At 39.8% G+C, this 17,632-nt stretch overlaps 1 protein-coding gene across 11 annotated transcripts in view; it reads left to right on the forward strand.

Annotated features, from left to right (window-relative positions):
* LOC102962141 (aromatase) overlaps nt 1-17,161 on the forward strand; it is a 108,546-nt gene extending 91,385 nt beyond the window's left edge. For 10 of the 11 annotated variants that reach the window (XM_042988860.1, XM_042988855.1, XM_042988856.1 and 7 more), the window contains 6 exons: nt 3,643-3,819; nt 6,743-6,857; nt 10,890-11,004; nt 11,445-11,607; nt 14,704-14,945; nt 16,146-17,161. In XM_042988860.1, coding sequence (XP_042844794.1) covers nt 3,643-3,819; nt 6,743-6,857; nt 10,890-11,004; nt 11,445-11,607; nt 14,704-14,945; nt 16,146-16,394 — 1,061 coding nt within the window. In that variant the 3' untranslated portion in view covers nt 16,395-17,161. The remainder of the gene's footprint in view (nt 1-3,642; nt 3,820-6,742; nt 6,858-10,889; nt 11,005-11,444; nt 11,608-14,703; nt 14,946-16,145) is intronic. The other variant, XM_042988865.1, reaches the window with a different exon arrangement.
* The last annotated feature ends 471 nt before the right edge of the window (nt 17,162-17,632 follow it).

The raw sequence follows: 17,632 nt of genomic DNA on the forward strand, positions 1-17,632 counted from the left end.
GCACAGAGCCCAATAGGGGGCTCGAACTCACAGACCATGAGATCATGACCTGAGCCGAAGTCGGATGCTTAACCAACTGAGCCACCCAGGCACCCCTAAAAATTTTTTTTAATTAACAGAATTTTCTAAACTCATCCATTTGTTTAACAAACTACTGTGTTCTCATCATTGAACTAGGTGCCCAGAATATGATGTTAGTCAATACATGGTTCCTGCCCCCAAGGAATTTATAAGGGGGGGGGGAGGAGCAGAGTGGCAGATCAATATATCACCAAATATCATCCTAGGTGATGTGTTATGCTAGAGTTGTGTGCACAGAACCACAGAGCACAGAAAAAATTGGTCCATTAAAGTACACTGAGGGGTCATGGGTGGCTTTTTGAGGAATGGATGCTTATGATAAGTTTTGAAAGAAGGTAAAAGCTACCTAAATTAAGAAAGTTTGATAAGGACACATTCCACAGAAGGAAAGAACAGGATACTCCAAAACAGGGAAGGGTAGATCAGCACTGTATGTCCAGGGAACTGTAAGCAGGCCCTTGTACCTGGCATAGATGCATGTAGGCATGAGGCCCAGGGGAAGGCACTGAACTGAGCTTATTCTGAAAGCTACAGTAAATCATTCAAGATTTTAAGCAGAATGACATGAACATATTTGTGTTTTACAAAAATTCCTCTGGTAGCAGAATGAACGTTTAATTGACAGGAGGCATGACTGTGAACAGTGAAAGATGTTGGGAGCTACTGTAGTGATAAAGGGTGTGCGGAAGGGAAGTCATCAGTGTAAGAGATGTTAAAAGAGTAGAATCTATAGCACTTGGAAAGCAATCAAAACAATCCTTGTGACATATTTTTAGATAAGCCCTGTATATAAAAGATCAGATTGTCTAATAAAAACATTACAAAACTCCCCAGATGAAATGCCAAAAATAGAGGCTGAATTGCTTATGAAAAGTTCACTGTTGTTTCTGACATTTTTAATAATGTGTTAGAGTCCCAAGCTCTAAAAGGATGAATCTCCTTTTAGAGTCACACTTGTTAGTTTTCCTGATATAGCAGAAATTTGGGAGTAATTTTGGTATCTAAAGTAGTAACATTAAGGAAGGCATTGACCCCCTGGACATATCTATGGAGAAGTAGTGAAGTGCAGCCCAGAGAATGGCCCATCCTGGAGAGATGAAGGTTGAGGGGCAAAAAATAGCCTGTGTTTCCTGAAACTGCCAAGAGAGTTGTCCATAGTGACAGAATTATGCTGATTTCTTGCTCACTTTTGTTTAACCTGGATAAGATTCAGTACTTTTTAGCACATTTAAAAAATTAAAGTTTGGGCACCTGGGTGGCTCAGTTGGTTGAGAATCCGACTCTTGATTTCGGCTTGGGTCATGATCTCGCAGTTTGTGAGATCAAGCCCTCCATCGGGCTCTGTGCTGACAGCACGGTGCCTGCTTGGGATTATCTCCCTTCCTTTCTCTCTGCCCCTCTCCCATTTGCACTCTCTCTCCAAAAATAAATAAATAAACATTTTAAAATACTTAAAAATAAAAATAATGTCTACATCATACCACTGACTATAAGCAATGATATTACATTTTGCTTATATATTTGAAATGTGGCTTTAAGCTCTTGGATGTGGAGGCAAATCATACATCTATCTGGGAGAAAACCACCAGTGATATTTGAAGTCAACTGCTCCACACAAAGGGCTGAGTCATTCAGAAATCATTTGTCTCATTTGTGAATGTGATAATCACCCAAAGAACAACATGCTGACCTTTCATATCTGCCAAGTATTTCCTACAGTCAGAAAGTATGCTACCAACCCAACCTTCTTTTGTATTTATTTATTTTTAATTTTTTTAATGTCTATTTTTGAGAGAGAGAGACATACAGACACAGTGTGACTGGGGGAGCGAAGACACATAATGCAAAGCAGACTTCAGGCTCTGAGCTGTCAGCACAGAGCCAAATGCAGGGCCTGAACTCATAAACCATAAGATTGTGACCTGAACTGAAGTTGGATGCTTAACTGGGCCATCCAGGCACCCCCAACCTTCTTTTTCATCCATAAGTATACATTTTATGAATCTACAATTGCTTACCAGGCTTCCTTGCTTATTTGCAAAGTCTGCCTTCAGAAGCTTCTGTTGTGCAACTGATTTTTTAAAAATATTTTTAAATTTTATTTTAGAGACAGAGAGTATATGAGTGCGGTGAGGGGCAGAGAGAGACAGAAAGAGAGAAAGAGAGGAGGGAGAAGAATTTCAAACAGGCTCCATGCCCAGCACGGTTCTCAATCCCATGACCCTGGGTTCATGACCTGAGCTGAAATCAAGAGTAGGACATTCAGCTTACTGAGCCACGCAGGCGCCCTTGATTTTTTTTTTTTTAAGAGAAAATTATGGCTACAAATTTCCCCAGGATTTTTCATTGCATTTCAAGGGCTCTGATTTTAACAGCAAGTCTGAATAATAAAAGACATAAATAGGAGATACTACTCATAAAGAAAGCTTGAAGAAACTTAGAGCAAAGAGACAAAGGGGGGCTTCAAGTGTTAAACTCTCTGAATAGATGACCTACCACCAGGATCCACTAGCTGGTAGGCAGAGCCAATTCACACCACCTGTCTTCACTCAACTATTCACCCACTCTTTCATTCACTCATTTATTCATTCATTCATTCATTTCTCTATTTGACCAATATGATTTGAAAGGTACCATGTACTGTGTGGACTTGAAGGACAGTGCTAATAGAAGGCTGTCACTGCCCTTAAAGAAATTCCAGCCAGTGAGGAAGACTGGTGCTTAGCTGTCATGATGTTCGTTGAGTAAAACAAATCTAGAAGTCATTTGAAGAGAAATCACAATTAAGAGAAGAACACTTTTGGTAATTTATAAGACTAGCATTGTCAACATATAAACCACAATTAATAGGAAGCACTTTAGATCAAATAGTTAAGGTCCAATTGGTGTAGTTCTAGAACAGTACCCTGCCACCTGTTGAAACATAAAATAAATATCACCCTGGCCAAATCCAAACCTTCCTTAGAGGGAGATATATACAATAAATACGGAAAACCACTGATTTGTGATTAATGACCACAATACTAAATTTTTCAATTGCAATATCACAAATGATTTGCAATAACATGAAGAAAAGTTTAATTTTGAATATTTTGTTTAAAATAAGGTTTTCGTGCATCCATTCATTTTAAAAAATTTTTAATGTTTATTTATTTATTTTGAGAGAGAGAGAGAGCAAGTGGCAAAGGGGCAGAGAGACAGGGAGAGAGAGAGTCCCAAGCAGGCCACGTGCTGTCAGCACAGAGCTCAATGTGGGGCTGGATCTCACAAATCATGAGATTATGACCTGAGCCAAAATCAAGAGTCAGACATGTAACCGACTGAGCCACCCAGGTTCTCCCATACATTCTTTCATTTATTTTTAACCATGAAGGTGATGCATGCTTGTAGAAAATCAGGAGAATGCAGAAAAGTATTTTAAAAAAGAACATGAAAATTTCAACCTAGTTACTGAAAAAAAAATTATGTACAGTTAAACCCTGAACATTAAAGGCCAAAATATCCTGATTATGTATGCCCCCTGAGTTCATGGTGGCTCACTCTCTGATGTGTTCCCCTCAGCTCTGTCTGGCCCTGGACTCGTGCGCATGGTGACAATTTGTGTTGAATCCGTCATAACACATCTGGACAGGTTGGAGGAGGTCACCAACGAACTGGGTTACATCGACGTGTTGACCCTCATGAGGCGCATCATGCTAGACACCTCTAACATGCTCTTCCTGGGGATCCCACTGGACGGTATTTGAGAACTGACATTCTGCCTTTTATTGAACATGGAGATGAAGGGGAAAACAGACTCAAGGAAAGATATGCTGTTTTTTACATTGCTCTTATTCAAACATCTCTAAGTTTTCTCAAGATTTTTTTTTCCTAGTGTGTCTGCCATTTTCATTTATAAGATAAGTTTCTATAAGTAGGGGCCATCTCCTCTTTTGATCACTCTTCATTGCTCTGGGAAATATGATTCTATCCATAGTCAAAACTTAACAAGTGTGACCAGTTCATTTGGTCATTAATATACCCTACCACCAATCAAACTGCTATATTTAACCATTTCCAACCATTCTTTTGGGTGTGCACGTGTGCGCACACACACACACAAATACACACATACACATACATATATACATAAATATACATACACACTCCTCCCTCGAAGCTACTAAGCATGAAAACTTTGACTCTGTCTATAGGATGATAATGGTGCTGGAGTTGCTGCTGCTGGAAATGATGAAAATAGCTACCATTAATTTAATATCTACTATAAAAAGTTGCTCTACACATAGTTTATCATTTAGCATTTATAACAACTCTGGCAAGTTGTTTCACTCAAAAAGCTACTCTCTTCACTGTACTACAGAAACAAATATTAAAACACATACATGTAACTCTATCACCATCAAAAATAAACATTAATCAGTTGGGCTAATTCCATTATGCTGTTGTCCAGCTTAATGTAATTTTTCCCAAATTTCCAGTATATTCATTGATTCATGCATTCATTCAAAAAATATTTGTTAATTGCCTATTTTCTGCCAGGCACTGTTCTAGGTTCTGGGGATAGAGAGGTAAACAAGACAGATAAAGTCCTCGCCTTCAAGGAGCTCACATCTCAGTGCCAATATAAACAGTAAACAAGTAAATATCTAATAATGAATCAGGAAATAATAGGAGTCTTGAAGAAGAAACAGAGCAAGGGGCTAGAAAGTGAAGACGTAGGTACCATGGTGGGAGCATATGTGGCTATTACAGAGAGGGTTGTCCAGAAAGGCCTGTGCAGAGAGGACACCTGAACATAAGCCTAAATGTTAAGTGAGACCATGAGCCTCATCCAGATTTGAGAGAAGAACATTACAGGCATGAGAACAGGGCCAACTTAAAAAAAAAAATTTAGTGTTTTTTTAAATTTATTTTTGAGAGAGAGAGAGACAGAGTGTGAGCAAGGGAGGGGCAGAGAGAGAGGGAGAGACAGAATGTGAAGCAGGCTGTAGGCTCTGAGCTGTCAGCAGAGAGCCCAACACAGGGCTTGAACTCATGAGCTGTGAGACCATGACTTGAGCCAAAGTCGGACGCTTAACCGACTGAGCCACCCAGGCGATCCCGGGGCCTACTTTTAACACTTGCCAAAACCAGCTGAGCTATAACACCTGCTGCCTAATTTGCCACATTTGGACCAGCAGATAAGCTATAAGCCTTCCTTTTCTCTTCTCCAGCTCTGCTTGCCCACGTCCCCTGCTCTTTATACTCCCTTCAAGAGCCATAGACACCTCATCTGACTGTCATTTGGATGGGAGCCCCATTCACTCTGTTTTCAGTCACACCCCTTGCCTGATCCATCCCCTCTAATCCCAGCTGGCCTGTCCTACATGCATCTCTCCTAAGGTTAGGCAAGTGCATATTTTATAAGTCCCTGCTTCATAGTTCCCTGTTAGCCTTGGTTCTTAGGAAGGATGAAGTAAAGGGAATTATAAACCTAGGGATAGGTTAACCTAGGGATATGGGCTGTGATGCTAGGAACCTGCATAATCCATGCAGAGTTATGTTTGTTCCTCTTCTCCACACACCACCCTTGTTAAACTCTCAATTTGCCTGAGGGAGCCAGTACAACAAAGAGGAAGGAACATTGCTCTGAGGTCAGATAGAACCGGGCTCCAGCGTAAGGACCTGCCTATCACACTGGATGTATGGTTTTAGGCAAGCTTCCTAGTTTCTATGAACTGCAGTTTCTTCATCTGAAAGTGATGACACCCCCCGCCCCCAAACAAGATTGTAAGGATTAAATGAGGTCTCTTTTTTAAAACACTTTGCATGGTGACTGGTATTTAGTGGTTGAAAATAAATCTCTATCCCCTTCTTTTTTGTACAATTTGAAAAAGCAGAGGTTTTCTTTCCCCTAGCATTCAATATAATTAAAGGACATTCATTAAAAGCTGACTATGGGGGCACCTGGGTGGCTCGGTTGAGCATCCCAGTTTGGCTCAGGTCATGATCTCATGGTTGGTGGGTTCGAGCCCCATGTCAGGCTCTGTGCTGACAGCTCAGAGCCTGGAGCCTACTTTGGATTCTGTGTTTCCCTCTCTCTCTCTGCCTCTCCCCCACTCATGCACTGTCTCTCTCTCTCTCTCTCTCTCTCTCTCTCTCTCTCTCTCTCAAAAATAAATAAACACTAAAAAAAAAGCTGACTATGCATGAGGCTCAGGGCAAGACATTAGAGATACCAAGATGAATTCTATACTCTGGACCAAAATGTAAACAGGAAAGTGGCATGGCTTTTTGCACTCCCAGGTGCCAGAATTGAGGCCAATGATGGCCATATCTACTCGTGCTCCTCTTATTTCCCATTGTCCAACAACACAGGAAGGAGTTGGACACTCAGTCAAAGAAGGGCATGTGACATTCTAGGTTAGGTCTCTAACACGAACTTGAAAAGTGGCACATCTCTACTTAATTTTGTTAATTTAGATGCCAACCAGAATAAATTAACGTTTATTTGACTAGTGGCATTCACATGGCTGAAACACCAATGAAAGTGGGGACCTTGCCTAGCTTAGAACCCCAGGCTGATAAAAGACTCTATACAAGGGATCTTCTCTTCTCAAAATACCCTTCTTGGGCTCACATTTTTGCTCAACTACTCTGCTCTTTTGTTTTGTTTTTCCAGAAAGTGCCATTGTGGTTAAAATCCAGGGTTATTTTGATGCGTGGCAAGCTCTCCTTCTCAAACCAGACATCTTCTTTAAGATTTCTTGGCTATACAGAAAATATGAAAAGTCTGTGTAAGTAACACAAGTTTGGAAAACTTATCAGTGAGTTTGGATTGATTTGGGGTTGTGTCCTTGCTATTGTTGGCCTCTTCAGCTAGCTGTCTGCTCTTCAGAGCCCACAAGGGAGCTGTGGATTAAGTTGCTGATGAAACACTTCTTACAGCAATTTGGCTGCGTATGGCCAGAACAAAGAGTAAGAGAAACCTTTGGCCCAGGCAGCTTTTCAGCAAGGGGGCCAAGTGGGTGGTCTGGGAGCCCCATCTCTGGAAGTAGGACACCACAGTGTATTTTGAGTTGATGAGAAGGGTTGGCTGAACCTACCATTATTCTCTGTCAAAATTCCCTTTGCATATCTGGAAAAAGGAAACACAAGATCATTTTATAGTCGTGTTACTTCTGAACAAATTTAACAGAATTCAACTTGTAGGAATTGATCATAGTCTCAAAAGAATTTTTTCACAATGACTATAATGAACTTCAATGAAATGTGTGATTTTCTTTTTTTAGTTATATATATTATATCTTTGGGGGATCCTGAAATGGTCATTAAATGGCTTTGCTTTGGTTATAGACTAGTCTAGCCCAAAACTGGACGAGTGCCCAATGGCCTATAGGCCAATCAGTAGGTTTTTAGAGTGTAAGTAGCCAGCCACTAAACACTGCCTTCTCTCACCACCAGTGAAAAGCCCATGGGATCTAGAGGCAGACACACCTGGTTTGTATCCTGTCTCTACTACTTAGTAACTAAACGGCCTTGGGAAGTTATTTAAAGTAAAATATTACCTACCTTCCAGGGTAGGGATATAGGTTAATGAGATCCTATATGTAGGGCAATTAACACAGAGGATGGCACATAGAAGGCACTAAATATGTTCCCCTTCCTTTTGTTCAGATCTTCCCCCACATGTCTCTAACCATCCTAAATTCTCCATCTCTAAAAGTTCCCAAACTTGTTTGAAGCCCCAACTTTATCCTGTTTGTGTATTTACATTTAATAACAATGTTAGGGAGGAAGCCAACTTGATGTTGCTTTATATAGTTTCATGTGGTTGATAAGTATTAGGTGGGTGATTTAGATGCTTGGGTCTTTATACACTTCATTTAGTTTCCACCAGAGCTTCTTGTGACTAGAATCAATGAGATAATGGATTCACCTCTTCACTATGGTCAAAGTTGCCAGTGGTCTGAAGAGTCTCTTTTCATAGTTCCTGGTCATTAGTTTAGCTTTGGTTTTGGCCAGCAGGCCATAGAAATATATTGCATGAAATTGTACAATGGTTTCTCAGAGTTTTCTACAGAAATCAGCTCAGCAACATTCCCTCTCTATGTAATATTTGCCAATGGTTAGTGTATTCATCTATATATCCTATGTCCTGGAGCAGTAAAGACCTAGAGAAATCTTTTAATCTTCTCCCCCATCCATGTCCATTACAATAATGCCAGTGCTTTTTTTTTAAATTGAGGTATAATTGACATAAAACATTATATTACTTTCAGGTATACAACACAAAGACTCAATATTTGTATATGTTGTGAAATAATCACCATTATTTCTAGTTACAAAATTTTTTCTTGTGATAAAAACTTTTAAGATCTATTCTCTTAGCAACTTTCAAATATGCAATACAGTATTTTTTAACTATAGTCACCATGTTGTACATTACATCTCCATGACTTATTTATTTTATAACTAGAACTTTGTACCTTTTCACCCACTTCATCCATTTTGCCCACCTTTACCCCTCACCTCTGGTAGCCACCAATTTCTTCTCTGTATCTAAGAACTATGGGTTTTTTTTGTTTTAAGATTCCACATATAAATGAATTTATTATTCTCTTATTATTTCCTTTAGCATGCTTTATGTCACTCCCCTTCTTTGCCTCTTTTTCCACAGAAATGAATTAGATTATATAATATTTGTCTTTCTCTGTCATGCCAATACTTTTTAGAAATATACTGATGGAAAGGATTCTAGGACATCTACTCCCATCCCTATTTATTCAAGTTTATATTTCTGCTTCTCTTAATCTCCAATATTACAGAAGTATTGTTTTCTACTTCTTATTCTGGCAAGTTTAAGGCTTTTTAACCACAGAATATCTTAAGTAGGTGCTGTGGCCTGGACTGATAAACTAGCCACCCTTGTTTTGGCACAAAATATTCTCAGAGTGCCAAACCACAGACTCACAGATATATTCTTTTAATATATGCTTGTAAGTCAGAGATTACCTATTCCCTGAAAACTGTCACTGAGCACAATTCCCCTAATTTTTAAGGGTATATAAATTCATATGCCTACATTTATGTAAAAGCTGGTCAGCTTTTAACCTGAATAAGAAGGATCCCAAACAGTATTCACAGGCCCATGATTCTGGCCCCAGGTGGAGGCATATGTTCAGAAGTGGATGCAGTTCCATCAAGGAATTCTCTATGAATTCATAGTCTAAGGGCATTTCAACAACTCCCAGAATATTTGGGGGCCATTGCTCAGGTAGGAATGCTATGAGCATTTATAGCTCACCAACTAAGTGAATATCTGTCTCTAGTCTGTAAGAGTTGCTCAAAAAATATTGCTGAATAAATGGATTAGTAGATGAATGAATAAATGAATGTGAATATATCCTTGGTGTATATCTGGAGGTATGTGTGTATCTATAGGCACACTTACAGAGATACACAATAGATGGCATCCTCATTTAGAATGACACAATTACTCTACTAGCCTGAAGAATACCTCTTCAAATGTTTAAACACCTTCTTTGAGATGCCCCAAAAAAACTTTAAAAATGGGAGGGATCTTAAAGAATCTTCCTTTACTTTTCCTGCTGAGCTGGAGTAAACACACAGCTATTTATGTCAGCATCATCAACAGGGTGTACAGGTGACCATGTCAACAAGAATTTGAAAGAAAGATTTATTGTATATTTAATGTAAGGCAGAATACCATTCCCTGAGGTTGGGGAACAATACACTTACACATGGACACATACACTTCAAGACAAAGGCCAGAATAACAGCATTTAGATCTTAAGATGGACTTATTGTTCATTGAGTCTGAGCTCTTCACTTTAAAAGAGATATAAGAGGGGTGCCTGGGTGGCTCAGTTGGTTGGCTGTCTGACTTCGGCTCAGATCATGATCTCACAGTTTGTGGGTTTGAGCCCCATGTCGGGCTCTGTGCTGACAGCTCAGAGCCTGCAGCCTGCTTGGCATCCTGTGTCTCCCTCTCTCTCTGCCCCTCCCCTGCTCATACTCTGTCTCTCTCTCTCTCAAAAATAAACATTAAAAAAAAATTTTTAGTAAAAAAAAAAAAATAAAAGAGATTTAAGAGACTTAAAAGTAGGTTCCATAAAAAGAGAACAATCCAGACTAGCAGCTGGCCCTCTCTTTCCAAAGTGCTCTTCCCTCTACCACACTGTCAAAATGCATGTACTATACATGCTTATGCAGCTAGTCAGTCAGTAAGCATTTACTTAATGTTTACTATGTGACAGAAACTGGAAAGTATGAAAAGAAATATCAAGAATAATACTTGATCACCTGTGTTTTCTTGCTAGAACAGAAAGTCTCAAACTTGGTAGTTCCCAGGGCTGGGCAAATAGAAGTGGGCCGGGTGGATACAAGTCAACAGGAAGTGAAGGTACCTGTAGCCAAACTGGAGAGGGCATGCCCTTACTAAAGACATTCACTGTTTTTCAGTTTTGGTTTTCAATTTAAACACTGCATTGGCCAAGTCAAGGATCAGAAAACATGATTGGATTGACCATTTTGGTACCAGCTTTTAACATTTAACTAGAGGTTACAGCCTTAATTTTGCTACCAGTACCTAGACATCTTAGCTAAATTTGGTTCCTTAACATGAAGTATAATGAATACGCAATTTAAGGATATTTATGAAGAATTAAGTTTAAATTCAGTTATTAGCGCTAATGGCTTCAACTTAAGCAGATAATTTTATTTAAACAAATGGCAAATGAATCTGCTTTCCTAGATGTCTTAACCAAGTACAAATAGATTATATTTTCTTTTTTTTTTTTCTTTAGCAAGGATTTGAAAGATGCCATGGAAATTCTGATAGAAGAGAAAAGACATAGAATTTCCACAGCAGAGAAACTGGAAGACTGTATGGATTTTGCCACTGAGTTGATTTTTGCTGAGGTACTGACCCAGACTAACCATAATTCCCACGTTAACATATGTGTATGACTGTTTGTGTATAGGCTGTGTAGAGATTCCCTCTTATAATTGTTGCATACTTATGCTTTTAAGTATTTGCTCTAATACTTCTATAATGATAACCCAAACAATCCACTCATTCAACATTCTGGTAAGACTGACCTTTAAGACTGAAACTACATGTGTGCACAATACAAAATATGAAAATGGGGGAGCCCAAAGACAGTAAACACACAGATAATTGGTTAAATTTTTAACCTTTGGCTGAAGATTTTTATGAAAAATGCCCATAGTCAATTACAGAGACATAATATTTATGACTTCATTTTGTTGATGGTTTTTGATCCTAACTGTATCTTCCCCTCCTTTTTTGAAGCTTTGATTCACTTTTCCAATTTTTTCCCCTTCTTCCAATTGTTCAGAAACGTGGTGACCTGACAAAAGAGAATGTGAACCAATGCATACTGGAAATGCTGATCGCAGCACCAGACACCATGTCTGTCTCTGTGTTTTTTATGCTTTTTCTCATTGCAAAGCACCCTAAGGTTGAAGAGGCAATAATGAAGGAAATACAGACTGTCGTTGGTAAGAACTGGTCAAATAATAAAAGAGCTTAGAAAATAATTCTTTCTAAATGTCAGCTTTTTATGTCCTAAGTGTCAGATTTCAAACAAAATATTACAATCCACCCAAAGAACAATAAAAGTAGCCATTTTGCCACACTTTGATTATGCCAGATAGGTTGAAAAGGTAGTTCTTTCTGTGTTTTTTTTTTTCATTATAAAAATAATGCATTCTCATTGAAAAAATTTAAATAACAGATATATAAAAGCAGAAAGTGACATTCCCTGATCCCTCCCACTCTCCTCCCCAGCCTCATTTGCATTCCCCAGGGAAACCACTGTTAATACTTTACTGTGTGTTCTTCAAGGTCTTTCTTAACCTGCACATAAACACATTTGTATGGTTGTATTTGTCTGCTTAATGATACATGGTATCTGCTTAAAGACCAAGTACAATGTTCTGCCTACCTTATCAGTGGCAAAAGGCTTTTGTGAGTTCACCCAGGGAAACGGCTATCATCTATAGCAGTGTTTCTGGGTTTCAAGCAGTCTGTCCACAAATGAACTTACAATCAGTGGCAGAAGGACAAGGAAAGGATGACAGCAAAGGCAGGAGACTGATCAGCTTCCCTCTCCCCCAAAATCCAGTGATGTTGGACCCTTCCTCTCCCTGCTCTCTCCTCCTCCACCAGGTCCCTGCTCAGCTCTTCCCTACACTAGTCTTCCCTGATCTGCTTTTGCTTAAGCATCATTCTGCTCATTGATCCTGACACCACCACCCTTCCACAGAAACAGTGTCACATTTGAAAGAAGTCAGAATTGCTTTCCGGGGGAAAAACAGAATTCCTGGGGCACCTATGTGGCTCAGTTGGTTAAGCCTCCAACTCTTGATTCTGGTTCAGGTCATGATCTTGCAGTTTGTGGAATTGAGCTCCACAATGCAGAGCCTGCTTGGGATTCTCTCTCTCCCTCTCTCGGCCCTCCCCCCTCAAACAAACAAACAAACAAACAGACAAACAAACAACAACAGAATTCCTTGTTTGGAATGTCCTTTGCATGGATGATCTTTTAAAGAACACATTTCTGACATATGTAAAGAAGTATCAGTAATGACACTTTTCTCTCTTGACCTTAAGCGATTCCTGTGAAGCAACTTATTTGGTTGTAGAGAGGCACCATCTTTTTAAAGCCATTTGAGTGCTGCTTGAAATAGTTGACAGTAAGGGGAAATTTCATAAAGGGTTAAATTTATGAAATAAGGGGTCTACAGATGCGTTGTAGTAGGTGGGAAATTGCCTGGGAAGATAGGTAACAGGAAGCCAGAATAACATCCAAGCTCCAAATTCCAGAATGGTTTCTCACATGCCCCCTGTCAGGTTATGGGTTCTGGGTCAGGTGAAGTGGCACAACAGTGAATAAGCTACAGCTTTCCTACACTTATGGGGCTCACAGGCTGGCAGGAGAAAGAGAACTTAACAAGCAAGCCCAGTGGACTAAAGAGAGAGCCATAGAATGATGGAGTTCAGGCAACAAGGGGCAAATTGCTCTTGAAACCATGAGCCTTTAATTCAACTTCCTTGAGATGTGAAAAGTGCTTGTGTCTCATGATGTCTCCCTGACGCTTCAACAAACCTCAGCAAAGATGGGAAACAGCTGAACCATTTGTACATGTGTTCGTGTTCCCTCTAGGCATACTCACATAGTAATTACTTCCTAGGGAATGCCTTTGGTTGCCTTCTCTGTCATCTTCCTTTCTACTTCTCCACCCCAGATAAATGTACCCCATTAGACCCTGGAGGGTACAAAGAGCCAGAGGCAAGGGGCAGGGCAGTCAGAGTTCTCTGACCAAAAGAGACGTTTCCTGAATGGTGTAGCTGTATAAGACAGAGAGCTGCCTCAGGACCCTGGGCTGATTTTGATTCTGTAAAAGTGGTAACCCATTTGAGGACACTCTGAAGCTTTGCCAGTTTGGGGAGTAATCTAAGCCTCTCTGACCAGTGTCAGGCCAATCTGAAACAGTGGGAGTATCTGTCAATCCCCAGCACAGCCAGAGCTCAGCTGAGGCACCTATTTTGCTGTGGCAGGGAGAAGGGTTCTGTACCACAACAGATTGTTCTTGATCAGATGGGAAGAGGAACTATCAGTTTTGTGTTCCAGGCAGATGACTGCACAGGTAACCAGAGGAGAAAATGTCATTGAAACTGATTAAATTCACCACCTCACTTTGACTAGAGAAGGAGTGAATGTCCCCTAGAATTTAGAGTAGGAGACAAAATTTGAGGACCTCAGAGGCCAGGCAGACAAATGTTCGAAGCAGACTGTGTAGGTCTACATAAAACTGAAGGTAAGGGCACCTGGGTGGCTCAGTGGGTTAGGCATCCAACTCGATATCAGCTCAGGTCATGATCTCATGGTTGTGGAATGGAGTCCTGCATTGGGGCTGACAGCTCAGAGCCTCTCTCCTCTCTCTCTGTCCCTCCCCCAACTGTGTGCTCTCAAAATAAATAAAAAATTTAAAATACTGCAGGTATATACCCCTCTAAAGGTTTATTGGCCACTCAAGTTCTGTCATTGCCATGTGGGGATATGAGACCAGTATAATCAGGTTTCCTGATTTTTCTAGAAATCCAGGCTTTTCTATGAAATCTCCTAGGTTTTACAGTAATTGGCCTCAAATATGAATTTTTATAAAGTACTCTGTGAACCAAACATGACATATTTGGCCCAAGCCATTTTTGCTGATTTGCATTAGAATTATGGAAAGAAATTTGGGGCATGTGGGTGGTTCAGTCAGTTAAGCATCCAGCTTTTGCTTAGGTCATGATCTCATGGTTCATGAGTTCGAGCCCCACATTGGGCTCTGGGCTGACAGCTCGGAGCCTGGAGCCCGCTTCAGATTCTGTGTCTCCCTCACTCCCTGACCTTCCCCTGCTCATGCTCTGTCTATTTATCTCTCTCAAAAATAAATAAACATTTAAAAAATTATTTAAAAAAGAATTATAGAAAGAAATTTTTTTCAACCAGGAGCAAACTATTCTGTGGAAACTATGGGAGTTTAAATGCCCAACACATATTGAAACTATCATTAACTCCTTGTCCTGTTTATCTGCTCCCACAGGTGAAAGAGAAATAAGGATTGATGATATGCAAAAATTAAAAGTGGTGGAAAACTTTATCTATGAAAGCATGCGGTACCAGCCTGTTGTGAACTTGGTCATGCGCAAAGCCTTACAGGATGATGTCATAGATGGCTATCCAGTGAAAAAGGGGACTAACATTATCCTGAATATTGGAAGAATGCATAGACTTGAGTTTTTCCCCAAGCCCAATGAATTTACTCTTGAAAACTTTGCAAAGAATGTAAGAACTCTTCCTTAAAACTGAGTGTGCCACTCTTAAAAATGTCAATCGTTAAATCCTTTCTGGTTCTGTTTGTACCATGTACATTTCATCCTATTTACTGTTCCCCTGTATTGCCTCACCAGAAGCACACGTTTCCCCTACTTTAGAACATGCCTACCATATTCATCCTTAAGCCAAAGATGCTGGGTCACCAGCTCTGAGAAGTATCCACATGTAGCCACACAATGGGTCAAAACTTGAAAAATCCAGGCCCTTAATTTGGCTACAATGAAGCAAATTTTGTTTAACCCAAACAACCTTGTCCATTTCAACCTGTCCCTTTGTAATCACATAGATTCAGCTCTGGCACCAACTAAGCAAAGGAAAGTCCACTTGTGCCTCAGTTGGAAATTGAATGAGACTAAAAGATTTAGCTTTTGCAGTCTGCCTTTGGTTCACCAAATGGCCCCATGAACAGTAGTTCCCATTCTAAATAGAACTCAGTAATTAGAAGAGCTTCACCTTTCACTGAAGGAAACTGTAGATTCTGCTTCTATTATGTCCAGTTTTAGGCAATGATGTTTATTAATCTAAATTATCCAGATATTTCCCTCACTGTCCTCTTTTTCCATTTGCATATGATGTAGAAATGTGATCTTAATTAATCCAGTTCTCTAGGTCATTCTGTTTCTATGTGAACAACCCATGCTATGTTGACAATTGGTCAACAAAAACTCATTAAGCATATACTAAATGCCAGGTACTATGTAAGTACAGATGTGAACAAGACAGACAGATGTGATCTCCATTAATTTTTTGCATAACTATAAATATTTAGGTGCTTGGCACTAATATGCCAGGAGTCAACATCTTTGCACAAAAACAATCTTTGTCTTGGTGACATGCAGAAGAGTAGTAAAGCTGTGACCATCCCTCAGAGATAGTTGAGTATGCTAACACTGGCTGTAATAAGATTGTGCGTAATTGCTTTACCCCAGGACATTAACATAAAGAGCAAAAGTGGGGACTGTCCAAGGCTGGGTGTATGTCACAGAGGGTGAATCACATTGGATGGAGAAAAGAGCTTACTTGAGTTACAGTCACTCATCGTTTAGACCCTGAAATAGCATTCTGACTGATTAGTGTTTTCAGGGTGAATCAGAGACTGCATAACTCTAGCCTTTAATACTCTGGCTAACTGTCTGATCATTTTCATAGGTTCCTTACAGGTATTTTCAGCCATTTGGTTTTGGGCCCCGTAGCTGTGCAGGAAAATACATCGCCATGGTGATGCTGAAAGTCATCCTGGTTACACTTCTGAGACGATTCCACGTGCAGACTTTGCAAGGAGAGTGTATTGAAAATATGCAGAAAAAACATGGCTTGTCCTTACACCCAGATGAGACTGGCAACTTGCTGGAAATGGTTTTTACCCCAAGACATTCAGAAAAGTGCCTCAAACACTAAAGAAGGTTGATCAGTACCTACTCTGGAGCATTTCTCATCAGTAGTTCACATGGAAATCACCCGTCTTTACCAGGTAGTATCATCCTCACAGTGGACATTTGGTGGCCTGTGCCATTTTATAGGCATACCTCATATGGGCTGTCAGCAAGCCAGGAAACATTGGTTGTCTGTTCTTGTCCAAACCAGAGAAACAGACTTCCAAAGAAAATAGAGGCCAACAGTTTGCAGGGGAAATGGTCAATTCCACAAAACAGGCTTTGGAAAAGATAGGCCATGAGCAAAACTTATGTCCGCCTTCCCACAAAATCCCCACTGCCCTGCCCCAAGAACATTTTAATGTCTGGGGCGGAAGCACTCAAGTCCATTAGAAAGACCAGGCTGGTGTCTGGGTATTTAGGGCCAAACATACCTGCTAATGTGAATAAAAGTGTTTTTATTTAGTTTTTAGTGGTAGGGTCTACAACAGTCATATTCTTTGGAGAAATGCTTACAAATTCAGCATTTGACTTTTCCTATGAATTATTAAATAAACTCTTGATTATCCACAGGTGACTTGTCTGTGGCAAAAGTTAAATAGGAGACTCTCCTTTCCCAGTCTCTCAATTCATGCCTCAGCCAATTACCTCCACTACAATAGATATCAATTTGGGTGATACAAAGTAATTTAATAATAGCCTAAGTAAAATATAATTAGGACCACCCATCTGTTATAGGGGGGAAAAAATCACACAATGCATTTCAAATTCAAATAAAAATTATTTTCTTCATGTTTGCATCCTTGCTTAGCTCGATTAGTGCTAACCAAGAGATAACTTTAAATAATGGCATCTATTAATTCTTATAACAGCCCCCAGTGATTTGAGGCAGGAAAAGTCCTCTATATCTATATCTAATTCTCCAACCCAGTGGGCTCAAACCCATTCCATCTTCTTTCTCCCTCAACAGTCTTCCCTTCTCTTTCTTTCCCTTATCCCAAAGTCAATAGCAACAGATCAGTGGAGAATATGGTCAGGGTAGAACCCCTGCAATCATCTTTTATCCTACCTCGGATTTAATAGTTATCTTAGAGATTTAACAGCTATTGAGTTTATTGAATCATTACACATAGCCATGGATAAAATGCACACCTTATAATTAGCTCTTTAAAGAGAATCAAGTAGATGAGTTAATTTTCCAAATACCACTTTACTTGTGTTATATAGCCAATATGATTCTATCTGCTGAATGCCATTTAAAAA

The sequence above is a fragment of the Panthera tigris genome, chromosome B3 (assembly GCF_018350195.1).
Source record: "Panthera tigris isolate Pti1 chromosome B3, P.tigris_Pti1_mat1.1, whole genome shotgun sequence".
Classification (NCBI taxonomy): domain Eukaryota; kingdom Metazoa; phylum Chordata; class Mammalia; order Carnivora; family Felidae; genus Panthera; species Panthera tigris.